The 26,558-nt window shown below is 43.5% G+C and overlaps 2 protein-coding genes across 3 annotated transcripts; one reads left to right on the top strand and one right to left on the bottom strand.

Moving 5' to 3' along the window:
* Positions 1-386: 386 nt before the first annotated feature.
* On the bottom strand, positions 387-7,453 carry cdo1 (cysteine dioxygenase, type I). Its single transcript, XM_023836520.2, has 5 exons — positions 7,240-7,453; positions 3,945-4,022; positions 2,903-3,060; positions 2,309-2,478; positions 387-931 (listed from the first exon to the last, which is right to left on the bottom strand). Exons 1-5 carry the CDS (start codon positions 7,407-7,409, stop codon positions 902-904), a joined length of 606 nt encoding a protein of 201 aa, XP_023692288.1. The 5' UTR covers positions 7,410-7,453; the 3' UTR covers positions 387-901.
* Positions 7,454-11,610: 4,157 nt separating this feature from the next.
* Positions 11,611-26,544, top strand: ap3s1 (adaptor related protein complex 3 subunit sigma 1). Of its 2 annotated transcripts, XM_023836667.2 has the most exons (7): positions 11,611-11,818; positions 15,460-15,551; positions 17,503-17,614; positions 17,708-17,779; positions 18,553-18,660; positions 22,586-22,627; positions 25,988-26,124. In XM_023836667.2, the coding sequence occupies exons 1-6, from the start codon at positions 11,750-11,752 to the stop codon at positions 22,619-22,621; spliced, it is 489 nt and encodes a 162-aa protein (XP_023692435.1). In that variant the 5' UTR covers positions 11,611-11,749; the 3' UTR covers positions 22,622-22,627; positions 25,988-26,124. The 2 variants fall into 2 exon arrangements, with proteins under 2 accessions (XP_023692435.1, XP_023692433.1); XM_023836665.2 differs by lacking the exon at positions 22,586-22,627 and having other exon boundaries at positions 11,613-11,818; positions 25,988-26,544.
* The last annotated feature ends 14 nt before the right edge of the window (positions 26,545-26,558 follow it).

Below are 26,558 nucleotides of genomic sequence, written 5' to 3'. Positions count from 1 at the left end.
GGTGCCAGAGAGCTGTGGTTAGCAGACATTTCATAGACCAAAATGCCTGGAAAGCAGCAGACAGGCGGCTCACCGGAGCCTCAGTACCAGCAGGACCCAGGACTGGGAGGAACAAAGACAGGGAACGAAGCACTCAGACACGCCTCTGAAAAGATGGAATATTCAACCTTTAATGTTTGCTACATGCAAGACAGGTCAAAATCACAACTTGCTGTAATAGGGTATAAGACAGACGTTATGCTCGTTCCTGGACAGCATGTCGTGAATTATAAATATATAGCTATCATTAAAATGCCAGCCCGCACATCCTGAGAGAGAGCAAAGTCAAGTTGATGGACGTCCACCTCTACTAGCCATTGAACCCCCCCCCCCCCCCCCCCCCCCACCCCCGTGATGCTCAAGTAACGTATAACAATAACATTTACTGTAAATAAATTAGCAGTACTGGATTGTAAACGGCTATGACTATGGCTACAGCTACAAAGCTTTTGAAGCGCACTAAATCATAAGTTTAGTCTGAATGTACAAGAAATGTTATGTATGTATAATTTAGATGAATGTAAAAAGCAATCTTAGGATAAAAAAAAGTCAGTAAGCCTCAAGAGGAAAAAGTGCTCCATTGTTTGTAAAAGAAAGGATATTCATCACAAAAACCTGATCATCAAAGCTTTATGGTCCATTGGTGGGTGTGGCCTGGGTTAGACTTCCGCCATGCTTCCAGTCATGCCCCCTAGAGTATAAACATGTAATTACAGAGGCAGGCGGTTAGACTGTGTGCCTAATCCCAGTGTTTGTGACGCCCACTTGAACCATACTGTTCAATTCATAAAAAGATTTTTTTTAAAAATCACTTTCATTATGCCTGATTTCCCAAAGCTGTGTTATGTGTCACCGCTGACTTTCAGTTGTTTTCTTGTGAGGCTGTTGTTTCCTGCAAGAAAGAAAGACAAAAAGCTTGTCACATGGTATCAGTAACCGTCCAATCAGAAAAAGATTATGCGTGAAGGCACGAATCACACCTGCAACACAGGAAGCGGACTGCCCCCAAAAGGAGTAGTGAATATCGAACACAGATAGGTATTTCATAAACAGAAGGGGAGGGGGGCAATGAGGTAAGCAGAAAGCAAACAGCAGCGAGCCAGTCAGATGTTTCACTATCTAATCTTATCGTTGGGGTTGGGGGGTATGTTGCAAGGCCTTCTGGCCAGACAGTAGCTGTTTTAATGAAATAGCACCCGTACTACAGATAAGCATGTTGCACAGTGGCCCGACAACGTGGCTGGGGGCCGCCGTTTGCTCCAGGCCCGTAGCGGTGGGACATGCTTGCACACGCTGGCCCAGCGGGGGCCCCTGCCCAGTGGAACCATCTGGAACCAGATGCCTCACATTCCTGCCTACCCACGTATGCTGAACTGGAAAAAAAAAATCCCAGTAACACCTTAGTAGCTTGCAATAGTTTGGGATTGAAACCATCTGCATGAAGCCCACTGAATTTCCAGGAAGGGTCTACACCAACGTCTAGAACATTTTCATACTTCTTACAAAATCCAGTGCATCAGGGTGTCAAGGCGACCTGGAAATGTATCTCTGCAGTTAAAAGTTTCCTTACAGTCTTCCGGAACACAAGCATGTGTTTTTATCCAGCTCTGTAGACTACTGTCCATTACCACCTAATGGGGGGGTTGCATTCTTCACTTTTGTGTAAAGTCCATTCCTTGTTACAACCTTGCCATCTGGATTCAGTTTTGCACACATATCTCCGAAGCTGCCGGTAATTCCAAAGTGCCAGAGATGGGATGGTTACCTCACCTGACGAAAGCCTGCACTCACTACTGTGAAACACCACAAAGCTCAGAAAATAATTCCTCCATAAAATCATTTCCAAAGTAAACAGCATCACATGCACTTTGCACAAGCAAATAGCTATACGTTTCCCTGAGACATTTTCAGCTTTTATCAGAACTCTATGTGGTCATCCTTTCTTTCAGCGCATTCATTATACAATAACCTTCCAACATTTTGATTGCTGCAGTAAGTGAGCAGGGCCCTGAATCCTCTTCTGCTTTGTAATGCCCAATTTCACCTGAATCCCTGGTGCAGCAGCCTGGCAGGTTGGCCGTGATCCAACAAAGCAGGAAATGAAATGAGCCTGTTACTTAACCAAATGTATCTCTGATCCATTCCATGTTCCCCCCTAACCCCACAATAGCCCACAAGATGAGAGCCCCTAGTCTGGAGAACCACTGGACCTAGGTCTTCTTAGAACATCACTGGAAGAACCTCTGAGGTGACAAAAGGCAGTACTTACATGCAGAGTTTTTTCTCCATATTTGCTCCAGAAGGTCAACTTCACCGGGTTCTTGTGTCCTGTCCGCTGGTCGAAGGTCTGACAGTGCTGGAAAGGGGGGCTGTAGAGGTGAAGGCTGCAAGCACGCTCTGTGTGACTCACGTTCTCCACCCGGTGCAGACCAATCGAATCTGGGCAAGGGAGACGCACACCGATGAATATCAGGCACTCATGCATGCCGGACTGACTGGAGCATCGAATGTATCATCACATGGATGCACATATGCAATTAATAGGATTCTCAGTTTTATCCAGTGGATATTCCACTGGAAATAATGAACTGGTCCTCAGTCCTTTTCTTGGGTCTCAAGATTAATCAGAATGTAAGCAGTATTACAAACAAATGCAGACCATTGAGAATGGCTGCCTTGTGTGATAATTTCATGTTTTAAAATTTAGCGCATACCTATTTACATAAGGAAATGTTTTGTTGTTCTGACCTGCACTGGTGCCCAATTATTTTTCACTGGCAGTATGATCTTGAATCAGGAATAACATTTCTTCAAAGCAGACTAGTGCCCGGAATGGTGATCTCAGTGACCGTGGCTGCCTCACCGCTGATGTATGCACACTTGTTGTCCTGCAGGACCCTCTGAGACTTCTGCTTCATGCTGCCATGGGACTTGCTGTCCGGCCACATGAAGAGGGTCTCCTTCAGCTGGCCCTGTAGTATCTTCATGAAGCAGTGAGAGTTGGTGTGGTCATGGATACTGCTGCAAGGGGGGGACAGAAAGGTTCAGGGCAAGCAGGAGGGGGACCTGCAAGGCATCTAATTCCAGTAAGGGGCTTCTGCTATAATATATGCGACAGCATCCACACCCGTTTGAGCTAAACCTACTTTTGTTACTTTATTTTGGCTGTTTTTTCATGGCTTTCAGAGCTGACGTCTGAGAAATCTGAGTGAAGCCTATTCGCCTTTGTTGCCTGGGGTTCTGCCGAGAGACCTAGCTAGCAAAGAGTCTCTCCGCCATTGGAAATGCAAAGCAAGTGGAGATTCTGCCAAAAGGAGGGCTTTGTGACCACAGTCTGGGCATAAGAACGGAATGACGCAGGGAGTCCGCCGAACAGAAAGGAACTGAGCTGGGTCCATGGCCGGACAGAGGCCAGAGGGAATGCTTTCCCCACATTCGCAAAGAAAAACATAAAGACTTCAAAATTTGACTTAAAGACAGACTTAGGGAACGGCTCTCGTTTGCAACCTGGGGGCTGCCTGTAGATATGTAATTAACTGGAACTTAACAGTTGAAATAGATTGTACATTTCGCAGACTCTGCTGCAGGGCATTCCAGAGATTTGGCGCTAGAACTCTGACTTAAACTAGTGACCTAAAGTAACGTACCATGAGGAAGTCGGAACCTGAGGTTCCTAACCTGCATGGTTAGGAAGGAACAGGTCCATGAAGAGCTTTGTAGGTAGTAAGTATTACTTTATGCTTGAAATTATGAGTTTATTTGTAATTTGCTGCTGTTGGTTCTGGGCCCTGTTTTCACGGCACTGCAGCTGTCTGAGACAGTGATGGGTGGGGTGGTGGGGGGGGGGTATGAGGATGAGGGACAGACTCTCATCGCTTGAGCGAAGACATCCAGCAGTCGCCTACCTGCCATGGCCTTCACCCCAACAGAGGATCATGAGGTTGAACTTCCCATTGCCATCGTCCACCAGGTTCCTGGTGTACCTAGAACAAAGATGTGGGCTGAGCATAGACATCTGACAAAATTTCAGCCAATGTGCAGATCAACAAGATAAAAAGAGGGTTTGGGGGGTGAAAAATCCCAGTGCTGACGCGACTATATTCACAAGCGCTGGCTTGTCGCCAGGGGCAACAGACAGCCTTGAGGGACAACTGGGATGTGACGATCCTCGCAATTCATCCAGATAAACACCCGTAAGCAGATGATTATCATTCTACAGAAGTAGCTACTGACTTGAGTTCCGTACTGTTTTCCCGATTTGATAACATCATGGCCGGCATTGTTTCCTTCAGCAAGTGCTGCAGAACATCTGATTATCTACAGTTTACTTCCACGGAATTGTTATGGAGTAGCCTTATTGGGAACTTTACAAAAAAAATAATATAAACTGCAAAATATACATTTCACGATTCAGGGAAAAAGTCCCAGATGTATTCCAAATTGAAAATTTTCTAGTATTCAACACTGACCATGGTTGGTAGTCGCATCTTTGTTAATCTTTGTTACTGTTAATCGCGTAAATGTTTTAAAAATCCAGTCATACATACATATTAGATCCTATCCATGGCGGCTCAGGGTTGGCGAGCACCTCAGGCAGGATGCCAGGCCGTCACAGGGCACGGGTAATTTAAAGATTCCATTTCAACTAACTGCATGCCTGCAGGTGGAAATCGGAGTGCCCCTATAGCCCAGGAGCAAACTATATACACAAGGAGCAAAGGTAAGATCTGAACCTCCAACCTGGGAGAGGCAAGGGAATAATATACCTACTCAGCCACCACGTGTTCAAATTATGTATAACTTCAATATCCATCCAGCCATCCATCCATTAACCAGCCATGGTACACTGCCAGAAAAAAAAGGACCAACTTGTACCAGGCTGGGGCTGTACCCTCAATGGTCTGTTAATTGTACCATAGCTGTAGGAAAATGTACCTTTTAGTCTAATTTAATGAATGAACTCTGTCAAACATTTTTTGTTCCATCGGAGGTACATTAATGTAGTTTGTACCACATTGGAGTGGCGATGTTAGGTCACCGCTAGTTATACACAGTCCAAGCCCAGAGGTGTTTAAAGGAGACGCTCACTTAGTAAAATTCATTGTATCAGCAGGTTAGAAAGGTTTCATTCTGAAGTTGGAGTCTCCCTTTGGGCGTTTTTGTTTGTCATTTTGTTTATTCTCTTATTTCTGTTCTTTACTCCCTGTTCCCGGATCCACACCACACATACGCCTTTTCATCATCAAAAGGATTACTTTGGATTTTCTCCCTTTCTACTCGGGATCTATTCACCCAAGCATCAGACAAATGATTTTTTCTTGTCACCTAATCCGATTGCACACTGACTTCAGCTCCCTCGCAACAAATTACACCCTAGTAAAAGTTTTTAACGTATTAATGTATTTGAGTTCGGGACTAAATTTTTTAAGCTTTCGACCACACGCATGTAACTTTCAGGCAGATTTTTGACATTGTTCAAGTAGCATATGAATGATCAAGGCAAACACTGAGCTCACACCCTGGCAGAAATGTCAAGATGTCAGTGGGAAGAGCTCTGAAAATAAAGAGGATCGGCACGGATAACCTTACGTCTTTGACACCTGTCATCGTCTCTCACGTTTATTGAAAAAGAATGACTTTCCTTTCAATAAACATGTAACTTCTGATTGGTACAAACACTTTGTATCTGTATTATATTATACAGACTGATTACAAAGTTTCTTCTACAAACTTAGGCGTAAAGATATTACATAGCGTAGGAATAACGTCTCTGTTTGTTTGCTTTAGTGTGATAAAAAAAAAGACAGCGGGACAGGTCGAGGCAGCCAGAGGAGGCGTAAGCATACCGCCGGTCGATGCGCCCTCCGGTTTCCCTATGTTTCCCCTGTCTGTCAGGAAATAATGTTTCCCCTATAATATTAAAGCAAAGAGGTATGTGAAATGTCTGAAAATCACTCAGGTACATTATTACATGTGAATACTGTATTGTTATTAGTACCGAGGCCCAGAGTTGCTGTATACCTGTTTTAACAGGGGGGAACCAAATATCCTGGATGTCAGGAAATAATGTTTCTCCTAATATTTAGGCAAATATGTATATGAGATGTCTGAAAATCACTCAGGTAGCCTACATTATTACATGCGAATACAGTAGATCGTCACGCATAATATAGTCTTATATAAGCAATACTATACCGTTTTCATCAAGAAATATCTCTATCCAGCGAATTAAATACTTTCATTTATTATCTGTAAAAACAAAAAACATCGAAAAGGCATGTGATGTTTTAAAATATATGGCTTGTTTACCTCAAGAGCTCCTTAAAAAGACATGAAAACAACAGCGAAACCGTGTACAAATCAGCGCGCGACAGGGGAAACATAGGGAAACTAAATTGCCCAGAACACCGGTAATGCCGCACCGATTGGTTCGCAATGTCCCCGGGGGCACCGGCGAGTCTACAGCGGATTATTTTAAGCAGTTCCGCGGGTGTGGGCGCGGACCGAGGCTCCGATTGGTGCGCTGGTCCCCACCCTCGGCAGCTTCTTCCAATAAAAACCCGTCGGATTCGAGGTCTGCCCCGAAAACACTCACCACAATTCAACGCTGCCCCCATCTATCTTGTTTTGATGCTTGCATTAACACACCCTCCAAAAAACTAATTTTAAAAGTACTACCTTTCTATATCACAAACACATTTCAACCTGAAACCATTGCAATTACACTGCAATGCCTTAAACTAATTTTTTTTGGGGTTTAATGTTAAGCCGGTTATGTGATGCATAAATCACAAAAAAAAAAATCTGTTTAATTGGGATAATATAACTTATTTGTAAAACAAATTACAAGAACACTTATAATAATAAATCAGAACTTTGAACACGACTTCTTGATTTTTGTAAATGATTAAATAAACGATGACAGGCACAATTAAATGTGCATCACTTATTAATTAATAATTATTTTCCCACCTCACCATAAAAAATCCGGAATTTCATTTTTTCGTTTAAAGTAATATATCTTTTTTCAGTTTTGAAGTTACATAACTTGGTATTACGTGGCACTTAAAACGTTTTCAAAAAAATAAATCACAGTCCCAGTAAAAAGTAATCCATTTTTAAAATTACACTACATGCTTGCATATAAATTGCATCCCTTTGTTCTATATCGTTAAAGAAAAAAAAAACAGCAATATTTACCTGTACTGGTCAAATCTGGCAAACTTCATCCATTCCTGCGGATTACTTTCATAGGCTTCCATTATAGTCTGCACTTCTTCGACGTTCACGCTGTCACTTGAAAAGATCTGATGCAAAATTTTGATCAGATCGTCCAGAGTTTCTGGTTTTGTCACTTCGGTTTGTTCCATTGCTACACGGCGACAGTCAGACTGTGTAATTAATTCGCTCTGCTACTCTTTATACATTTTTGGGTGAATCGCTGTTGGGCTGTACCAACGTACTGAAGGGTGAATCGCATCAATGTATAAACCGTCAATCACATTATTCCCAAAATAATGTAAAGCTAATATATGTATATAATATGCAAACTGTGACGGTTAGCTTTAATTTATTGCTAATAGAAGAAACTTCTAGTCATATGGATAAACACAAGAAAATCCCCCCCTTGGTCATGGTTCAGTCCGGCGTTAGAGTACTCCCCATTAGAATGGACTTGGTTGGCCTTAGTCCATCCTTAGGAATACGGGGTGGAGGGGGGACCCCTCCCTCCCCCGGCTGTAAAGAAGCGGGAGCCTACATGTGGAAATTCCTCTGCATGGTCTCAAATTGAAAAGAATGGAATGTGGAGTCTGAACAAATGAGGTGCCAATTAGTCATGGGAAAATAGCAAGGGTTCAAAAGCATTTAAAGTATTAATTTAACCAAAGTGTTAACTATTTTTTCAAACAACTACATAGTTGAAATTGATATTATTATTCGTTAAATGTGATCCTTTAGCCTATCGAACTTAAATGACGATCAGACACATACATATACATATAGCGAAAAGCTTTTCTTAGGATTAATTACTTTTTCTCATGTGCGACTATTATTTTAGTTTTTAATCTGGAATACATTACTGGTCTTTTGAAGGGGAGAAAGGTACCTTAAAATGTCCAAACACATTCTCAATTTGTATTTTTCTGTATTTTTTATGGAATGTGACATATTTTAACATGTTGTTAAAAAAAATAATTTTAATAATTAAAGTTATTTATTCTTAAATATATTCATAGTTTTTGCTAAATGTTGGAATGAAGAACTATTCTACATATGTAAAAAAAATTATCCGTCGACTGTTTAAAATAGCAGGTGTATTTAGCAAGTGTATTTCTCGTGTGTCTGCATTGCGTGAGAGACGGCAGTACGCGAACATTTCAACTGCAGGATTAGATTCCGGCAGTTAGAGAAGAATTGAGTTTAATTAACCAAGCAACTGTTATCTGAAAAATATTATAGGCTACATACACATAGGCCTACTAGGCTATTTTTGTTTATATCCCATTTACATTTATATATTTCGGAGGTGCTGTAATTGAGTGAAGTTTTAGGGTCTGAGGGCAGGGCCAACATCCATAGAGCAGTTGGGGTTACCGGCCATTACTCGATTTGTTTACACCTATCAAACGATGGCCCTAGCGGGAAAAGACATACCCTTACCTACGATAGGCTACTTAAGAAATGGCCCATTTATATAAAAGGAAATGTGAACGATACCGCCTGGGTTGCCAACTCTGGTCAGCTGGCTGGAGTGACATTTGCAGTTCGAGACAATTCTGCACATAGCCCATATGCACACGAATTTACATGTATGTAGCAGTTTTATTACCTTGCAAATAGTGTGCAGGGTTTGCAAAGTACCACAACTCCTTTCATATTGCTGATTTTAGGTTTATAATGGAATAACGTAGATTTGCCATGCAATTTCATGCGTGAGAGTCTGAAAGCGTGAGCGTCACGACAGATGCGTGAGACCTGGCAGCTCTGTGATGCAGTCAGAACCAGGTCATTTTGCTACATCAAAACTTCATTCCTGTCAAAACGTACAGGAAGAGCGCAAGAGTAACGTCGTTTTTCTTACCACACGCTTTTGCCTGCAATTTGTATCCGCTGTTGGTTGTATTATGCTTTTTACATATTTTTTTCCCTTTTTTCTACAATAATTGGGATGAGACATTGTTTAGGACAAGATTAAAGTGCTCCCCTAACATTATTCCGCATGCAGACTAATCTCGGTATCAGTTTATAGATTTTTAGCAATTCTCTCAACACGTACATTATGCAACTCGTGAGCCACATGAGCACATTTGGATGACTACACCGTAATTAGGCGCATGGCACCAGCATGTTGTGCAATTCGGTGGCTGTCAGCCAGGCTCACGGGACTTGCCGTGCTAACTCTGCACTCTCGGGAGTAAAACAATCTCCTGTGTTTCTTGATGGTTCTAAACCAGTTAAACTAGGCTTTCATTTGTGTCCCATCAACACCCTTCACTGGATATATGCAATATCATATTCATACATACAATGTATACAAATGTGTATGCCTATACAGATTAACAAAATCATCCAGTAAATGTTTTTTGTGGTTCTTTTATGCCCCCATCTAAACTTCAATTTGATTCACTGCACAAATAATTCATAATCAAAGCAAGGACCCGTCATCAAAACACCCTGCGGCCCTTGAGAACTACGATTAGATAACATATTTAATAATAATCTTACGCCATCTAGTGGATTCAAGGAATACACAAACGTATTCATGTTCAACGGCGATGTCGAAGACTCAATTCCAAAACAACAACAACAATAATAATAGCGATTTATGAAACGTGGAGGGGGGAAAACTTTTACTACAGAGGTTTTATTTTAATGAAGATGAATGAGAACACTATTTAAACTAATTAGTGTATATTTATTTGGGGGGGAATGCTACAGAATATTTTAGAGGAGGAGTCCCCCTAGCGACGCCCATAGTAGAGAATGTGAGGAGCTGGAAAAGACATAGATTAGTCACTGTTACTCTCCAGGCACCCACCTTAATTTATTTTAGAAACATTACTGCAGTATGGTGTAGCAGTACAGTTCTTGTGGGCCTTGCATAAGGTTCATATCAAATCTGGTGCCTTGGGAAGCAACAGTGTTTTGGGCATGTGTGATTTAAACCACGCTGAGTTTATTTTACAATCTTTAATATTAAGACCCCCCCCCTCCCAAAAAAAGAATAAATAAATAAGTGAAAGTATTCCAAAAATGCTCTCAATTATAATTGAGTTGCATCTCACAATATTCTGTGTTTCAGGATATTTTATTTTTGTGCTGTGTACTTTTAAAAATGGTCTGCACCACATTTCTTTTGTGTGCCCCTTGTCAGTTTGGTACTGTATGTAATACTACACTACATGTACATGGAATGAATGAAGTTCATCTTAATGTTAATCTTAAATTTGGCCCATCATAAGTACTGTAGCCTGACCAGGAGACCCTGACCAGGATAAGCCGGTGGAAGTTGGATGGATGCCATAGTCCCTGTTCCCAAGCTCCGGAACCTTGGTCTGAATGCACCCCTCTGTGATTGGCTCCTAGACGTTCTCATAGGCAGACTCCAGGTGATCAATAAAAAGTGTCTGTTATTATTATTTCTGATTGTGTGACCAAACACAGCTAAAACTAAACAGATCTGCAGGTGACAGATTTGATTGTACTGGTTTGTAAAAACTATGAGAAAGCCTATCTGGATGAGGGGGGCTGTCTGACACAATGGTATCAGGATAACTGCCTCTCGCTCAACACCTGTAATGCTAAGGAGATGGTGGTGGACTTTAGGTGTAAGCAATCCAACCCTCTCAAGATGAGCAGGGTCCCAGTTCAGTGGGTGAACACCTTTAGATATCTCAGAGTCTGTATCTGTGATGACCTCACCTGGTCCAATCATGAACAGACGCTGATATGTAAAGCCAGGGATAGGCTGTACCATCTTAGGCCGCTGAGGGGGTTCTAGGTCTCATCAGACATTCTTAGAGCCTCCTACTCCGGAGCATCAGAGAGCCCCCTCACCACGGGAGTCCCAGCCTGGTTTGGTAGCTGCTCAGCCTTCAGGTTCAGCTGAATGATCAGAGTGGCTGACCCCCCCCCCCCCCCTCAGAAGGAGCTTCTACCCTCGAGTCGTCAGACTGCTTGATACTTAATGGTCAGTTTTAATTTAACATATGCTCCTTACTCATACACCACAAACATTATTTGAACTATGTTACACATCTCTGGACTTTTTTTCAGTGACTTTCTGTTTCTTATTTATTGCACATTTAGGGTAAGGGCTTGGTTGATGGATGAGCGTTCTCTTTTGAAGAGACCCCACCCATTCATTTATGTCCATTGTAGTGGACATTTTGTTTTTGCATCTATCTTTTCACTGATGTAAGGAAACATATTTATTCCTGTTGTACACTAAAGAGGACATGCTGTGAAATTAAAAATAAAAATATTTTTTTATAGGAGGTTATTGGGGCGAATGCCATTTCGAAACGCAGCGCAAGCCCTTGCAGCAGGCCGTTGGTCCCACTCGGGCCACCGTAGCCTAACGGCGATGACGTGGAAGCTTCCGGACACTCAGGTGGTAGAGCTGCAGTTCGATCGGGGACCGGAGGGTTAAAGCTACGCACCGGCCGATCATTTCGCCGCAGCTCCCTCTTCGTCTCCGCCAAGCAAAATGATTAAAGCCATACTTATATTTAACAACCACGGCAAACCCCGGTTGTCTAAATTCTACGAGCATTATGTGAGTATGGAGGACGCGTATACCTTGTCCGGGGGTTTGGGGTGTCGTGCCTGGGAATGAAGTTTGAATTAAGTGTCTGACTCGGTGGGCAGATGCTGATGTGTATCTCGAAGATACAAGTGCATCCTATTCTTATTTGTCAGAAGGTGAAGCTTCTGATTGACGCCGCTGTTGGCAAGTTTACTCTGCCTGCCATCTGGCACTTCTGTTAAACTTTTCGGCGCTGGTGCCTGTTCTGAATCATGACTGAGCGACGTATTCCTGGCAAGGTGCTGCTTTTTCGGTTGGGAAATTCAAGGGAAATGTGAAGTACTTTGTGCTTGAGGTAACACACGATCCGGGATACGGTAGCGTGATGCCTCCTGTCCCTTATCCCCGCTGGAAACGTCAGCTTCGCTATCAATTATGTACAGGCGGCATATTTACGTCCCATAAAAAATGCATAGGAATTGCGGTAGGTGAAGGTGAAACCTGCGATGGATGTGGCATTAGCGATGTCCTGTTCCTACCCTTTATCCTGCACATCATCCACCCGACTCTTCAGCACGCACCGTTTGTAAGCTTCGAGTTCTAGTTAGATTATGTTAGTGAATGACTTGAAAACAGGTTAATCATCCGAGATCCACTTTCCTTCTTAAAAACATTATTTTGGATGGTTGAAAAGTTAGTTCGCGATGAAATGATAGCGATATTTATGAGCCAAAGCACACCCGTCCATTCATTCATCCATCCATCCATCCTTCAGTTTCATGTCCAGTAGAGGACAGTGTCACAGGGTTTGCCTGGAGCTTATTTAAATGGCATTTTATTAATATATATATATATATATATAATCTATACTAATTTTATTGTCTTGTTTTTATCAGTAAGTGACAAACTAGCTAACTCCTCTTGGCTGGATGTTTTAGTGAATCTATCTTATCTATAAAATTGTGCTGCACCTTTCAAAAAACTGATAATTAAGCCGAATTCTTGTTGTTAAATTTGCCTTTTGAAGTCCAACTAATAGACACCATCAAGAGCACATCGTACCGGCAGGAAAGACTATTGTGCTGGTCCACTTAGACACATTAAGGACCTGGACTCTGCAGTGTCTGGGTTTTCAGAGGGAAGGCAGGTTAAGGGAGCAGGGGGTGTTGGTGTCCTGGTGTCTTCAGAAGTGGCGGTAAGATGTGTCTGTTCTGTCAAAACCTCAGCATCTGTTCCAGAAACCAGCCTAACCCCTAACCCTACCCTCACGGACACAGCATTTATCCTTGGCTTGTTTCGCCGTGATACGCTTTACTTTACTCCGACTTCTACTTTGAGCTCCTTGCTGGACTCTCTCCTTAGTGACATTTGTTTCCGCTCGAGGTTTTAAGCCTTGGTTGTGTCGCTCTTCCTCCCCCCTCCCCCATGACTGCCTCGCACTTGTCTGGTCACTCATTGGAAGCTCATCTTAGCAGCTCTTGCGCCTTATTGGCTCCCTGACAGCTGTCTGCTTGTGATGATTATCGCTCTGTGTCACTTTGGACAAAAACATCTGCTAAATAAATGAATGTGTGTTTCTTTAGGGCTCTGGTCCAGGGGGGTACCATCCTCTCTAATGTGTGTGTGTGTGTGTGTGTGTGTGTGACTGACCTGACTCACTCACCCACTCACTCACCCACCCTAGGAGTAAGTATGAAAACACATGATATGTCCTTAATCCCTGTGGCACTTTGACCACTAGACTGATCTCCCCCCCTACAGTGCATCCATACTATAGCATGAATCTTCCACATCGCTGTGTTTTGACTGCGTGCTCAGTGTCTCTTTGTATGCTGGCAATTAAACTGACATGCTGTACAAATGAAATCCCTCTCTGCGTTACTAAAACTCTGCAAAGAAAATTGCACACAGAGGGGTTGTTTGAGTCTCAGCTGCCTGAGTAAGAGCTTGTGGTTTAAGAAACGGTGTTTGTCTTATAGCTGATGTAGATGTGTCGGTGCAGGGGAAAAAAAAAACCCTTGTGTGTCTTAGCAGGAAACTGAAGCGGATACTGGCGTAGGGACAAGGCGGAGACGAGGTTTGCGTAACGTGTGTAAACGAAGCAGGGCTCCAGGTCAGCGGTGGCGGTCCCTTTGCGCTGGCACAGACGCTCTGTCCCTGGCTCTCTCTTAAACCTCACTGTAGCTTTCGTTACTGATCATCGAAGTAGGCGGGAATCTGTGTAACCTCCTGACAGCTGCGGTAGGAAGGGAGTGCCTGCGGACATCGACGGACCAGAGTTTAGTCTCTTCTTCGGCCCTTTTGCTCTAGCTCCCAGTTAGCCTCCTGTGGCTGGGCTCCGTGACCAAACACCGCGAGGAGGACACATGTGGGGCCTGATGCGCCCGTGAGCTGTAGTCTGCAGGCCAGAGGGAGGTCGGCCTCCATCTAAACTCATTCTGACATTTATTATATTTACATAATAATTGCTCTTTGCCGTTGGAGGCTGGATTTTTTTTTTTTTTTTTGGTGAATTAGATATATTTTTGCTTTTTATGACAATGTTTTTATTCTCTGGCACTTTGAGATCGTTTTAAATGTGAAGTGCGATACAAATAAAATATATTATTATTATTATTATTATTATTATTATTATTATTATTAATTACATCTGATTAAAATGCAGCGGTCATTAATCTCTAAGTCGTGGAGGAGGTGGGAATGAAAACACCCAGTGCACAGTGCCTTGTGGGACCCGTGTCTCAGTTAAGCCCCTGGATTATCCTTCTTATAAATGCATGTATGTAGAACGAGGACAGCCCTTGGTTTTGTATGCATTGGTGTTCGTGGGTAAATTCATTAAAGCTGGCAGCTGACTGGGGCCGTGTAGATTGACTGTTACGATGCAAGGTTGACTGTGGGCAAAGACTGGGAGGTTTGGCAAGCAGAAGCACATGACCCAGTCACATGACTCCTCCCGTCACAGGGCTAATCTCATAATGTGCAGCACTGAGACATGAGACAGCGGCACAATAACTGGGTTATGGAAGTGAGTGTTTGTCTGCTTTCATTGGCTGGCTGTAGTCAGCTGACAACCAGTGTGTCATTCTGAGTTAACTGGTTGGGTAAGGTCCTTTGTTAGAAATAAAGTCAGATCCATTTAGTCTCGTCCACTGGGTTCTGTTGTTTTTAGCATTTAGCCTTTTACTTGGTCAGATTTTATTCAGAGTCCTTTTATTTAGAGGACTGACGGAGTTTGTTCAATTTTTATCTACATCAGGGGTGCCCAACTGCAGTCCTGGAGGGCCGGAGCCCTGTGTATCTTAGTTCTTTCCCTGTTCCACCACAAATGATTCAGCTCTAGAGCTGTGTGGTAATTAGCACAAGGAGTTGAATCAGGTGTGTTAAATGAGGGGAAACCTAAAAATGTGCAGGACTCCGGCCCCCCAGGACTGGAGCTGGGCACCCCTGATCTACAAAAAAATTTCAGCTTCCCAAAAATTGTCTTTAGAAAATTATCCTAAAGGAATTGAAAAACCATAGGTTCTCTCTGTCTATGTGTATGTGCCTTCCAATCTAAATTATGATTGCATGGTGATATAGTTTAAGTTTTAAAATCAGTTATTTCGCATTAAGACTGAATGCTGGAAAGACAAACTGTGTGAATAACCCTCTTTGTTTGCACCCCACAGACCGAAGACACGGAGCAGCAGATCATCCGGGAAACATTTCATTTGGTTTCCAAGCGAGATGACAACGTCTGCAACTTCCTGGAAGGCGGCATGTACGCTAACACGCTAAGATGCTGACGCGCTCGTTCCCGGTACAGCTGGCGACTGACGTCCATGAAGTGCGAGATCAGTCAGACCTGACGAGGGGCCTCCCTGCCCCCGAACCTCACCTGTTCAGAGCCCCCGCACACTGAAACACTGCTGCTTTACAGCTTCCCCATCATTCTCCGGCATCATGGGGACCCTTGTCCCTTCCCCTGTTGTGTTTTCCTCTTAAAGTTAAACGTGACATTTTTCTCCCGGTTGTGTATTTGCATCAGATGATCATTAGTTGAGCATTAGATGGTCTCGCTGCCTGTTTCACTGTGGGATCTGATGGTCGTTAAGGGTTACCGCACGCTCGATCGGTTGGGGGCTTGTGAAGGTATCACTGGTCAGCAATTAATTTTTCCTTTCTGTTCACGTATTATGTTAATAGACTAAGGACACAGCAGCCATGGAGTCTGTTTTGCTGCTTGTGATTTGAAGAGCCGTGGTGGGCTGGCTTCCATTAATCTGTAAATCACTAATTAGCGAAGCTAACTTTTTCGTTAGCGTATTAGTGCTCCTGCTGACTTTGAAAACCATTAGTGGGCTAGTTGGCTTCCTCTAAATTTAGTTCCGCCAACCGTAAATCCGCTAACATTTTTTTGCAGGTAAAGTGAATAAAGTTAAATAATGAAAAAGTGAAAACCCTTAAAATCATATTTGTTTCTGTGAGCTTGTCTGCAACAGTCTATCTGGCACGCTATTGGCTGACTATGTGTAAACACAAGATGTGATTGGTCGATAACTTGTTGGGTTTAAGGTAGTCTGGGCTAAATGTAAGTGAATAAAGTCCATTTAAACTGAGGTACCCTGAACTAAGCGGTGAACACCGGCCTGTATCACAACTTGTTGAATTTAAGGTACCTTAGATTAAATGAATTATCTTCATTCATTTACATTGAAGCCAGACCACCTGAAATGTGACAAGTGATCTAGCTATGCAAAAAATCCTACTTTGCAATACAGACCCCCGGTTGTATTTTCTGGGTTCTGATTGACAGAGCTGTAGACCAATAAAGAGCTGAGACCTTCCTTCCTAGTTCCAGTCAAACGGCACCATGTTTGTAGTCCCCAAGTGGCTTCACTGAGAGCAAAATGTTCGCATGGGCCAGTTGTGAAATAGGGCGTATCTGACAAAAGCACTTATATCTCGCAAATGGAATATCACAGAAGAAAATTTCAGTGCAGATATATTTTGGAAATTCTACAGAATCCTAAATGTCCAGTAGTAATCACTTTAGTCCAACTGATGGGACTGGTTAAACATTTTAGCTGTCTAGGTATGTTTTTTAAGAGTTTCAGAGCCAAAAACCAAACCCAAACAAAATGTATGTAATAGAAGTTAGCAGTTATTGTTAGCTTCCGCTAATTTTTTTTAGCAGTTTATTGGATGAGCGTTATGGAATTAAACTTTGGCGTTGGCGGATTAGCGGTTAATGAGGCTAACTTTTAGTTTAGATGTGCACACCACTGACCCCTCACCATCTCCTGAACCGTCGTACATCAGAATGTGCCCTTACCCACTTTTAATTTGACCCCCATTTGTGCTTTCTGGTTTGGTTAGGCTTTCTTACTGCACTCACTGAAGTCTGGGAGTCAGTACCCTTTTAAAAAGTGTTCATGAAGTATACTGAAGCCCAGATCCTTGACCCAATCCTGCCTACACTTGTACCTGGGCATTCACTGGAAGATCAGTCTAGCTGCACTTATGCCATTTGACTCAGCGACAGTCATATGTTTGTAATGTGCTATTTTATGTCACTTTGGGGGAAAAAAAGCATCAGCTAAAATAAATGTAATGTGCAGTCCTGACAAATGAAGGATAGCGTCATGTGGTGGTAGTGCTCTTGGCTTGTGTGGATGTCCCTGAGAAAGAGGGGGAGTGAAGATGGTGTTTGTCTGCATCTTTTTCCTCAGGCTGATCGGCGGGTCGGACAACAAACTCATCTACAGACACTATGCCACGCTGTACTTTGTGTTCTGCGTTGACTCTTCTGAGAGCGAGCTGGGCATTTTGGACCTAATCCAGGTAGATTTTCCTTCCTACTAAAATGCACCGTTCTCCTGTCCGCTTGGTGTCCGAGGCCCCTCTTACAAGAAAATTTCTTTCTTTTTTTGACAGGTCTTTGTAGAAACGTTGGACAAATGTTTTGAGAACGTCTGTGAACTTGACTTAATTTTCCACATGGACAAGGTAGGAAAGGACAGAGGGAATCCTGGGATATGGAGGTGGTATATCGGTCCTCATCACCATCAGTTCCCTTGTCAGCAATGGTTGTAGGATGCACGTCTTCCTCGTTTGCTTCACTCTTTCTATAATCTAAAAATACAGACTGTTCGTGGGCTGGCTGGCACTTAGCTGCCACAAGGGGCACTGTGGAGCGTGAGCAGAGTGAATAAATATTTCTCCCTGGGTCAGGTTCCAGCCCAGTACTGCTGTGACCCATCTGTAGTACACACCATGTTAATCTGATACAGCCAAGGTTGTTTTGTGTCTCTGGCTCCAAGGATAGTGTTTCAGGTCACTTCATTCGGGCCAGTTTGACACAAAGATGGTGGATACAGGGCTGTGGTTAGCTGGAGGTTTTGTTTTTGAGAGACCCAGCTACCTTCATATTGATGAATATTTCAGTATGGTTTTCTTTTAGGATTAAAGTAAAACGATATGTGGCTGGATAAGTGCAGTATTGGATGTGACTGAGAGTCTTCTTATTGCCTTATAATAATCTAATCTAATATATAATATAATATAATATAATAATACCGAAAGGGGAGGAAAATCTGCCCAAAAGTATAAATATAATATACTGTTAGCTAGTCTGATTATCGTTATTAGCCAAAGGTTAACTTGACAGATTCCTCAGGTTTGTCGCTCAGTGATTCTACTGGCCCAGAAAAAATTCTTTGAAGATTTATTTCATGCTGCCTTTTTATAGAAGTCTTTTGCTTTTTATTTATTGCTTAAAGGTCCATAACATCCTGTCTGAAATGGTGATGGGAGGAATGGTGCTGGAAACCAATATGAATGAGATCATCACGCAAGTCGATGCCCAGAACAAGATGGAGAAATCGGAGGTAAGTGTGTGAGCGAGGCCCCCGCCTGGCCATAGGCCCCTGCATGCTCCTATAGCTGCATGCCCCGCCCCCTTGCTGCCCCGCCCCCTTGCTGCCCCGCCCATTTGCTCTCCCCGCCTTTCTTCTCTATCTGATCTAGCCTTACGTAGATGCATGGCACTGCTGCACGGTTGCTGGGGGAGGGGGTGTATAATCAGGTATCCAGTGGTGAGTGATACACATCATCCCCCCCATGGATCCATGGCGCCTCCATGCTGGAGAGGCAGGAAAGGTCTCTCAGCCTTTTTCTCTCACGGGTCATGGGTGCCCCACCCTACCCGTACGCTACCAGTACGCCCACTCATTCCACTTTGGAGATCAGGTGAACATTTGAGGTCAGGTAAGCTGGGTTTAGAGGGGCGTTGATGGTGTTTCAGTCACAGACCTAAGTGACTGTAGCATATGGCTTGAATGATTCAGGTATTAAACCTCATAGCTGTTAAACTCTTTCTAGAGCAATCTCTTCTTTTGCCAAGTTCAACTTTGCTGTTAAGAGCCAAGTAACAAGTAAATGATCGTTAGATTTGCTTCATAGCCTGATAGTATCTATGGGAAATTTACTAAAACCAAAACACCATAAACAGTACTTTTTCATTAATTTGATAAATGTATTGGCTGAATGGTAGTAATGATGGAAGAACCGCAGTAAACCTTGACGTGTTGGTTTTGTCAGTTTGTGTTGAATCTGGACAGCAGCACTGGAGACCTGGAGTGTTACAATGCTGATAACCCTAATTAATGCTAAATTTGATTTTTAAAAATTAGGTAGTGAGATATGCTGATAATCCAGGTAGAATCTCAGACAAAGATGTCTCTGCACCTGTCTTCCTCAGCACAGGTGTAAAGTAACACAGTACTGTAATGTTTATGATTTGCGTAATCTGCCCCGACCAGCATTTCTAGCAAATTCTCGATGTAATCACCAGTGTTGAGCTGTGAGTTAAAGCAAGCATTTGACCTGCTGCCTCAGGAGGTAGCTGGATTCACGGAAGCTATTAGCCTCCCATTCGATGTCGATTTTAACACATAGACGGCAAGTTTCTCTCTACCGCCTCCCAAAGCCTGGCCTTGTGGACACGGCACTATGGGAAAGACCAAAGGTAGCCAACTGTCAGTCTCGCACACAGCAGCTCAGAGCTTCTGAATTATTAATCAGATCGATATGGCCTTGATCTAAAATGAAATCTACTGGTGTGATTCAGGGCCTTAAACGGTCCTGTAATTGGTATTTCCTCGTAGGTGCGGTAGGAATTTGGCATCATGACCTACACTAGTCTTGGCACTCTGCGATTGTCGTTATTTAATGTACATTAGGCCACGTGATGCAGGAGTTATGATGCGCTCGTTCTGAGGAATGTTCAGGCTTTACTCGTTGTGTCTGTGTGTGTGTCTGTGTCTGTGTGTGTGTCTGTGTGTGTGTCTGTGTGTGTGCGCGCGCGCTAATGTCCCCAAAATTGGATTATTTTGACGTTGTGGGGACCATTTGTTTGGTCTCCACAAAGGGAATTTCAGTTTTATGAAAACCCGTGACTGCAATCAAAAAACGTCAAAAGACTTGTATTATTTTGTTTGTTTGTGTGTGTGTGTGTGTGTGTGTGTGTGTGCGTGCGTGTGCATGTGTGTGTGCACTTTGATAAGTAGCTCAGGACATGGGGGGAGAAGGTGTGTAACAAACGGTGTGAAATGGGAGTTGAATCCATCTTGCCTCTGAATCATTTCTGACATGTTTAAGATGTCATTCTTTAATGCTTCTCCAACCTCTCTGTGTTTTCTTCCTGGGAGCCACCCCATACTGCAGACTGACCTGTCTCTACTATACCTGACCCATTCTTTTGAATTCCACTCCTATTGCCGTGTGCGTATGTGTGTGTGTATGCGCGTGCGTCTGGACGCTTCGTCAGGTAGGAGTCCTGCTCGCCATTGGATGTGAGGATGTTCTCTGATTAAATAAAATTGCATAAAAGGCCTCTGTCTACTGTTTATCTAACATGCCCAGCCGCTTGTACCCGAGCTCTGCTGGGAGTCTGGTGCTGTGGGTGGCTGACAGGCTGACGATAGCTTGAGGTCAGTGGCAGGTTCATGCTTGAATGAGGCACTTTCTCACTGAGCAAATAAGCCAGTCCCATATTAACTCTTACAGGCTTCTGCGTTTATCTCCTCCGGCAGAGAGGTATCTCAGCACAGCTTAAGACCTGCTTATGGGGCAGCGAAAGTTCATATTTTTGGTTCTGGGTGTACCAGAAACCTTATCTTGTTCCAGAACCATCTTTCATCTTTCAGACTTCTTCGGTCAGTAGGGGAGTGCTGTTTTTCTTATGCAGAGTGACTTCCTGCTGGGGAAAAAAAGACACTCCTTCAGCTGCCTGGCAGCCCCACGACCCGAGCGAATGGCAAGATCACGCTAGACTGCGCACATCCGCTGCCTGACTGCACTTTCGGAGTGGGGGCAGCGGGGTGGTCAGGCCAGAAGTGTTTGGTGTGTCAGGTAGAAAACGTTCTGCACATCTCAATCTACAGCTGCGATTCTTTGATTTTGAGAGTTTTAGATGTGCATTAATTCTGCAGGACAGAATGACGGGTGTCTGTCAGCATGGGAGAGTGAATGTGCGGCCTGTGCTTATTTGGGGTGTAAACCAGCCGAGATTCGTGGCCCCTTTGACGGTTCCTCACCGCGTCTGCAGTCTGTGGTGGTTCACTTCGCTCTGTCGCCATCGGTTTGTAGGATTTATGCCTAAACCTGGAGGTGCCCATACATCACTGGTCCCATTTTGATTACACTCAAATTGTCCCCCCCCCCCCCGAAGCCCCAAAACAGATTATTAATTATCTGGGATTACCTGGGGATCTTCAGTGCCTGGTGGTTAAGTAGCCGCCACCAGGTGAGTTGGCCGTGTTTTTAGACGTGATTTAATTTTATTCATGGGCACAGATGGATACTAGGTAGAAAATGAATCAATCTTCTGCTGGACATTTTTTCCCCATGCCGTGTGTGTTTACAATGAGAATCATCAATACGCAGCTTGTTATATCTGTATCTAATTATCCTAATGATGTACATATGTAGGTTCTGAGCATTTTCGCCATATGTCTTTGTCCTTGTGTTCAGAAGTGCTTTAGCCGCGACTATAACATATTCCTTTCTTCCTGACACTTGCTTAACAGCCACAAATTCATTTTTTCTATCATAGGTGAATGTCAAAGTCAGCTTAGAATTGCCCTGAAATATTTAGCGGTAAATTGTAATCTATTATTTACAGGGAATAGACTGAACGTGGCCGTGGGTAAATATTACTACCTCAGCACTGCTGCTCTTGCCTGTGTGTAGCGATTAGGGCGGCCAGGCATTCAGGAGGCAAATAAGTCAGTTTGTACTTAATGTACAACATCCATCAAAAGGTCCGAGGCACATTTAGACTGTGCTTAATTACATTAGTGGTTCCAGCAGCCTTGTCTGCCGCACTCAGGCCCTCTGAGCCTGTTTGTCCCATTGACACTTAAAGTTGAAAAATTCATGCAGGACATGTGGTTGGCTGATAGATAAGTACGATTTTTGGGGAAGATGCTGGAGGGGGGGGAGATAGAAGGAAAAATTGCTTCTGGGTGGTGGTGATTTAGTGAAGGTCTTAGTCATGGAGGGATGGAGGTGTTTTTGAATCCTAACATTAATACCAGAAGAATGACATGGCTGTTGTGTTTCTGTATCAGAGGTGTTGGAAGGGGTCCTGATTGGACGGTTCCCCTTGGCACCAGCACTGGGGACTTCCTAGTGATGCATGGGCACGAGCCAGTTCGGCTACCTTGTGAGCTGTGATCTGCTTTGATGAGCTTTCCCCATTTCTCCTATTTTCTGACCTTTGCTAGTTCTTTCCATCTTCTCTCTCTGCAGATGTTTATCTTTCAGTCTCCAGGGCAGGACAGGTAGACAAAGGTACTGCAGACTTTAAGAAAAGAAAAAAAAAAAAAAAGTAACCAAACAATTTCACCCAAAGTTTCTAATATGTCCTGACAGCCATTATTAACCAATTAATATTCCACAGTAGAACTAGTGACGCTTCATTGAGCTCAGGTGCTCTTTTGAAGCCGTCCATCAGAGACGCGGTATTAACACGCTACGGTGACCCCCCCCCCCCTTCAGCCTCGGGGCATGTCAGCTTCCCAAATACGTCACTGCGTCCGTCCCATAAAAAGGCCTCCTCTCTGTATCACTGGAACAACAATGATATCCAAAGTTATTGAATATTCAATTGTAGTATGTAAATTACCCGGCTATATTTGACTTTTCATTGGTTATATAGATTGCAGTATGTAAATTATCCGGCTATATTTGACTTTTCATTGGTTATATAGATTGCAGTATGTAAATCACCCGGCTTACCAGTGGTTATATATTCGCTCTCGGGACGAAGGCAGTGCTCACGTTGTGCCCTGGAGCTGAAGGCCTCACCACTCTGTGCTAATACCGACTGCTCGATGGAGGGCTCTGACCCCTCCCCCTGCCGTAGTCACTCAGCTGTCACTCAGCTCTGTGCCTCTGTCCTTTGCTCAGTCTCAGGTAAGAGCGAGTCGCATGTCTCATCCCCTCACGTGACGCGAACTTCTCTGCACCCATGCTGTTCCCGGCAGTGAGCGCAGCGTAACGCCACTCTGTGGTTATGAAGGCTGTTTGAAGGCAGTAGATAGACTGGGTGGTGGTGTCACCGATGGTACAAACATACTACGCTTCTACGGAGTGCTTCTCCTTTACCTGTGTAACTACCCGCTTACACACTACAGCTTCTCTTCCTCCCCCATGTGATCTACAATCCAATCTACGTCAAATTAAACTGCAAAATGCCATATGCAATAACTAGAATTATTAAAAAGAACAACTACAATAATAATAATAATAATAATAATAATAATTAAAAAAAATAATAATAATAATACCAAGTTGCCATTTTGTGTTTTATTAACTACACTGAGGTCTTAAACCAAAGCTGTAGAATTATTGCTGGTCTAGTCAGTGGACTGCGTTGTGTAAAACATGCAATAATCTCCCATTTCAGTTATTTTGGGCTTATTTAAAAGCAGTGGGGGAAGTTCACACATTTTAGAGCAAGATTAAATGCTGATTAGAGGCATCAGCAGGTGGAATGCTGTGCTGACGCAGGGAGGAGACGCACAGACACGCACAGACACGCACACAGGCGCGCACAGGCGCGCACAGACACGCACAGAGCCAGGTGGGAATCGGCGCCGTAGCCTGGAGGTGTGAGACTGTCGTACGCTCACTGAGCTGCCCAGTTCATGCCTGCACATGGTTCCACATGAATTACTCCATCTGTGCAGCATGGGGTCTGTATGGTTTGTAATTGCATCTTTATATAATTCTTTTTGTAATGTGCTGGCAGTCACTGAAATAATTGTTTCATAACCATATAGCCGCAGTTGCTGTTTACCACTTCACAGCCAAAATTCTTAACAATCAGTCCCAGTACCATATAATTAATTTGCCTACAAAAAAATGAAATTGAAAGTTATACATTGAGGCAAGGTGTGGACAGGTACATTAATGGTACAGTTTACGGTGTAATACTGTCAGCATGCCCTGTAGACAAAACAGTCATGACACAGCAGGAGTGCTAGCCAGTCACAGATTCAAAAGGGAGTCGCCAGCAGGGGTTGCATGTGACACACATAAAACGATGACACGCATGCGTGTCACATGGTCAGAGAGCAGAGTCCTTTTTATGCGACCCTCTGAGCATTCTGCTGGTCATGTGACCTCACATGCTCTGTTCTGATAGCAGACGCACTTCAGAGAATCAGATCCTGCAGTTCTGTAAGTTAAGAGCGAATGGAGTGGTTCATGTAGAAATCCGGGCATCGTTCATTTGACGATTTAAATGCTTTTTTAATAGAAGTGCCTTTTCGTGATTGTCAGTATATGTTACAATATGAGTACTATGTTACAATATTTTATTAGTGACAGATTGTGATGTCAAGGAACAACCTTTGACTTTCTTGCTGGAAACATAAATGAAAAATTGTGAAGTGGCTGAAAGAACACCCAAATATAGAGTATATTCAGTATAGCTAATTTTATAAAGGACCTTGAATAAATTAATTGGAATGTGATGTTTAAGCTGTAGATTCTGTTACCGTGGATACGCCTTTAAAGGAGTTGTTCCTCGTGTCCTTCACTGCATCCCTTTGTCATTAGATAAGAGGTCAACAGTGCAGGACATTATTATTAAATATAAATATGTAAGATACAAGAGTAAGAGTTTTTAAATAGCCGCTGGAATTTACTGCCGTAGAAGCAGAGGATAAATGGTACGAGTCCTTTGGTGCATGTTATTGCAACAGAGGACAAAAGTTGTTTGTACAGTGGGCAGTGACACCACCAAGGAATCATAGTGGTCATCTCATTCAAACAGTACAATAAAAGTGCACTAACGTACAGATAAAGTAAATCACGCCACAAATGGAAGGCGCATCGCCCTCTAGTGCCAGAGTACTGGTCATTACTGAAGTCCGTCATCTCGTCTAGCAGCCCTCATTAGTGGCTGAGAAGGAAAGCTACCTGATTTTCCTGACAACCAAACCGAACATGTCACTTCAAAATAAACATAGGCCAGAAGTCTGCTTCTATATTTCCTGCTTAGATATAGAATGGAAGGTAACAGCTGTTTCCAGCTTGTCCTTTGCGGTGCTTTGCTAGGTTCACAGGGCACTGCGGTGGACCCATATGACTTGTAGAGCGTTTGTACGCTAACACCCGTGTGTTTTATGGGCGACGATAACATCCCGAGTCCGACGCTCCTTTTGTAAACTCATTTTTAATGACCGAAGCATGCGTCTCTGTAAGTGCTTGGAGTCTGTCCTGTCCTTACGGAGTCTGCACGGTTTTGTATGAAGGACAGGTTCAGGTGTAAGGCTGTATCCTGCACATCTGTGTCCTGCCCTTCTTTACCACGTCCCCGTGTCCCTCTGGGTTTTACTGTGTTCTGCTTCAACTCGAGCTGCCTCTGCCCTCCACACCAGTACCTGCAACGCTCTGTTTGCCGTCACCTGAGTTTGGTTGCTGTTTGAATGAAGAAAAAAAAAATCTCATTAAAGGGTCGAACTGCATGCACTTGTGGCTGTGAAGGTGTACCTGAATGTCCATTACGTCATTCACTCATGGTGTGCGCCGTGTCCGTCGGTCCATGTGTCTGTATGGTGCGTTACAAACGACTTAAGTCTGCCTGTCCGTGTGTCGATCAGCCGAAGTGTCCTTGTTCTAACTGCGCTTGTGTGTGTCTAGGCCGGTATCGCTGGGGCACCTGCTCGAGCCGTATCTGCCGTGAAGAACATGAACCTCCCTGAGATCCCCCGCAACATCAACATCGGAGATATCAGCATCAAGGTGCCAAACCTGCCCTCCTTCAAGTAGCAGGACGCTGGTCAGTGCGTGTTAACCACCTCGTAATCCAAAGTCAAAGACGTCTTTCATTAAAGACGGGGAAAAAAACATGGGTACAAGTGTGATTTCTCTCTCTCACCTTTTTGGTGACACGCCCCTCGTGTGACTGTTCCTCTGAAGAAGATGAAGTTCTTACAGTATTTTCACGTATCTCTGACGTTGTGCTCTTCTGTCTCGGCTGCTACACTATTTAAAGGAGAATCGGTACCTAACTAACGGTACGTAATTACAGAATATTGCTATATATATGTATCCCATACTTTATCAGACTGTTGTTTTGTCTCTCCTTAATTAAGAGTGTTTTAAATGTCTTGTTTCTGTTCTTTTGAACGAGTCTTTCGCTGTTACTTTTAATCAGATGTAATTTTCTGTTTGCAAAAATAAAGTATTGAATCTTTTCTGGGGGTTTTGG

The sequence above is a fragment of the Paramormyrops kingsleyae genome, chromosome 2 (genome assembly GCF_048594095.1).
Source record: "Paramormyrops kingsleyae isolate MSU_618 chromosome 2, PKINGS_0.4, whole genome shotgun sequence".
In the NCBI taxonomy this organism is placed as follows: domain Eukaryota; kingdom Metazoa; phylum Chordata; class Actinopteri; order Osteoglossiformes; family Mormyridae; genus Paramormyrops; species Paramormyrops kingsleyae.
The sequence above is the reverse complement of the archived record's forward strand: the minus strand, read 5'-3'. Positions and strand labels throughout refer to the sequence as shown.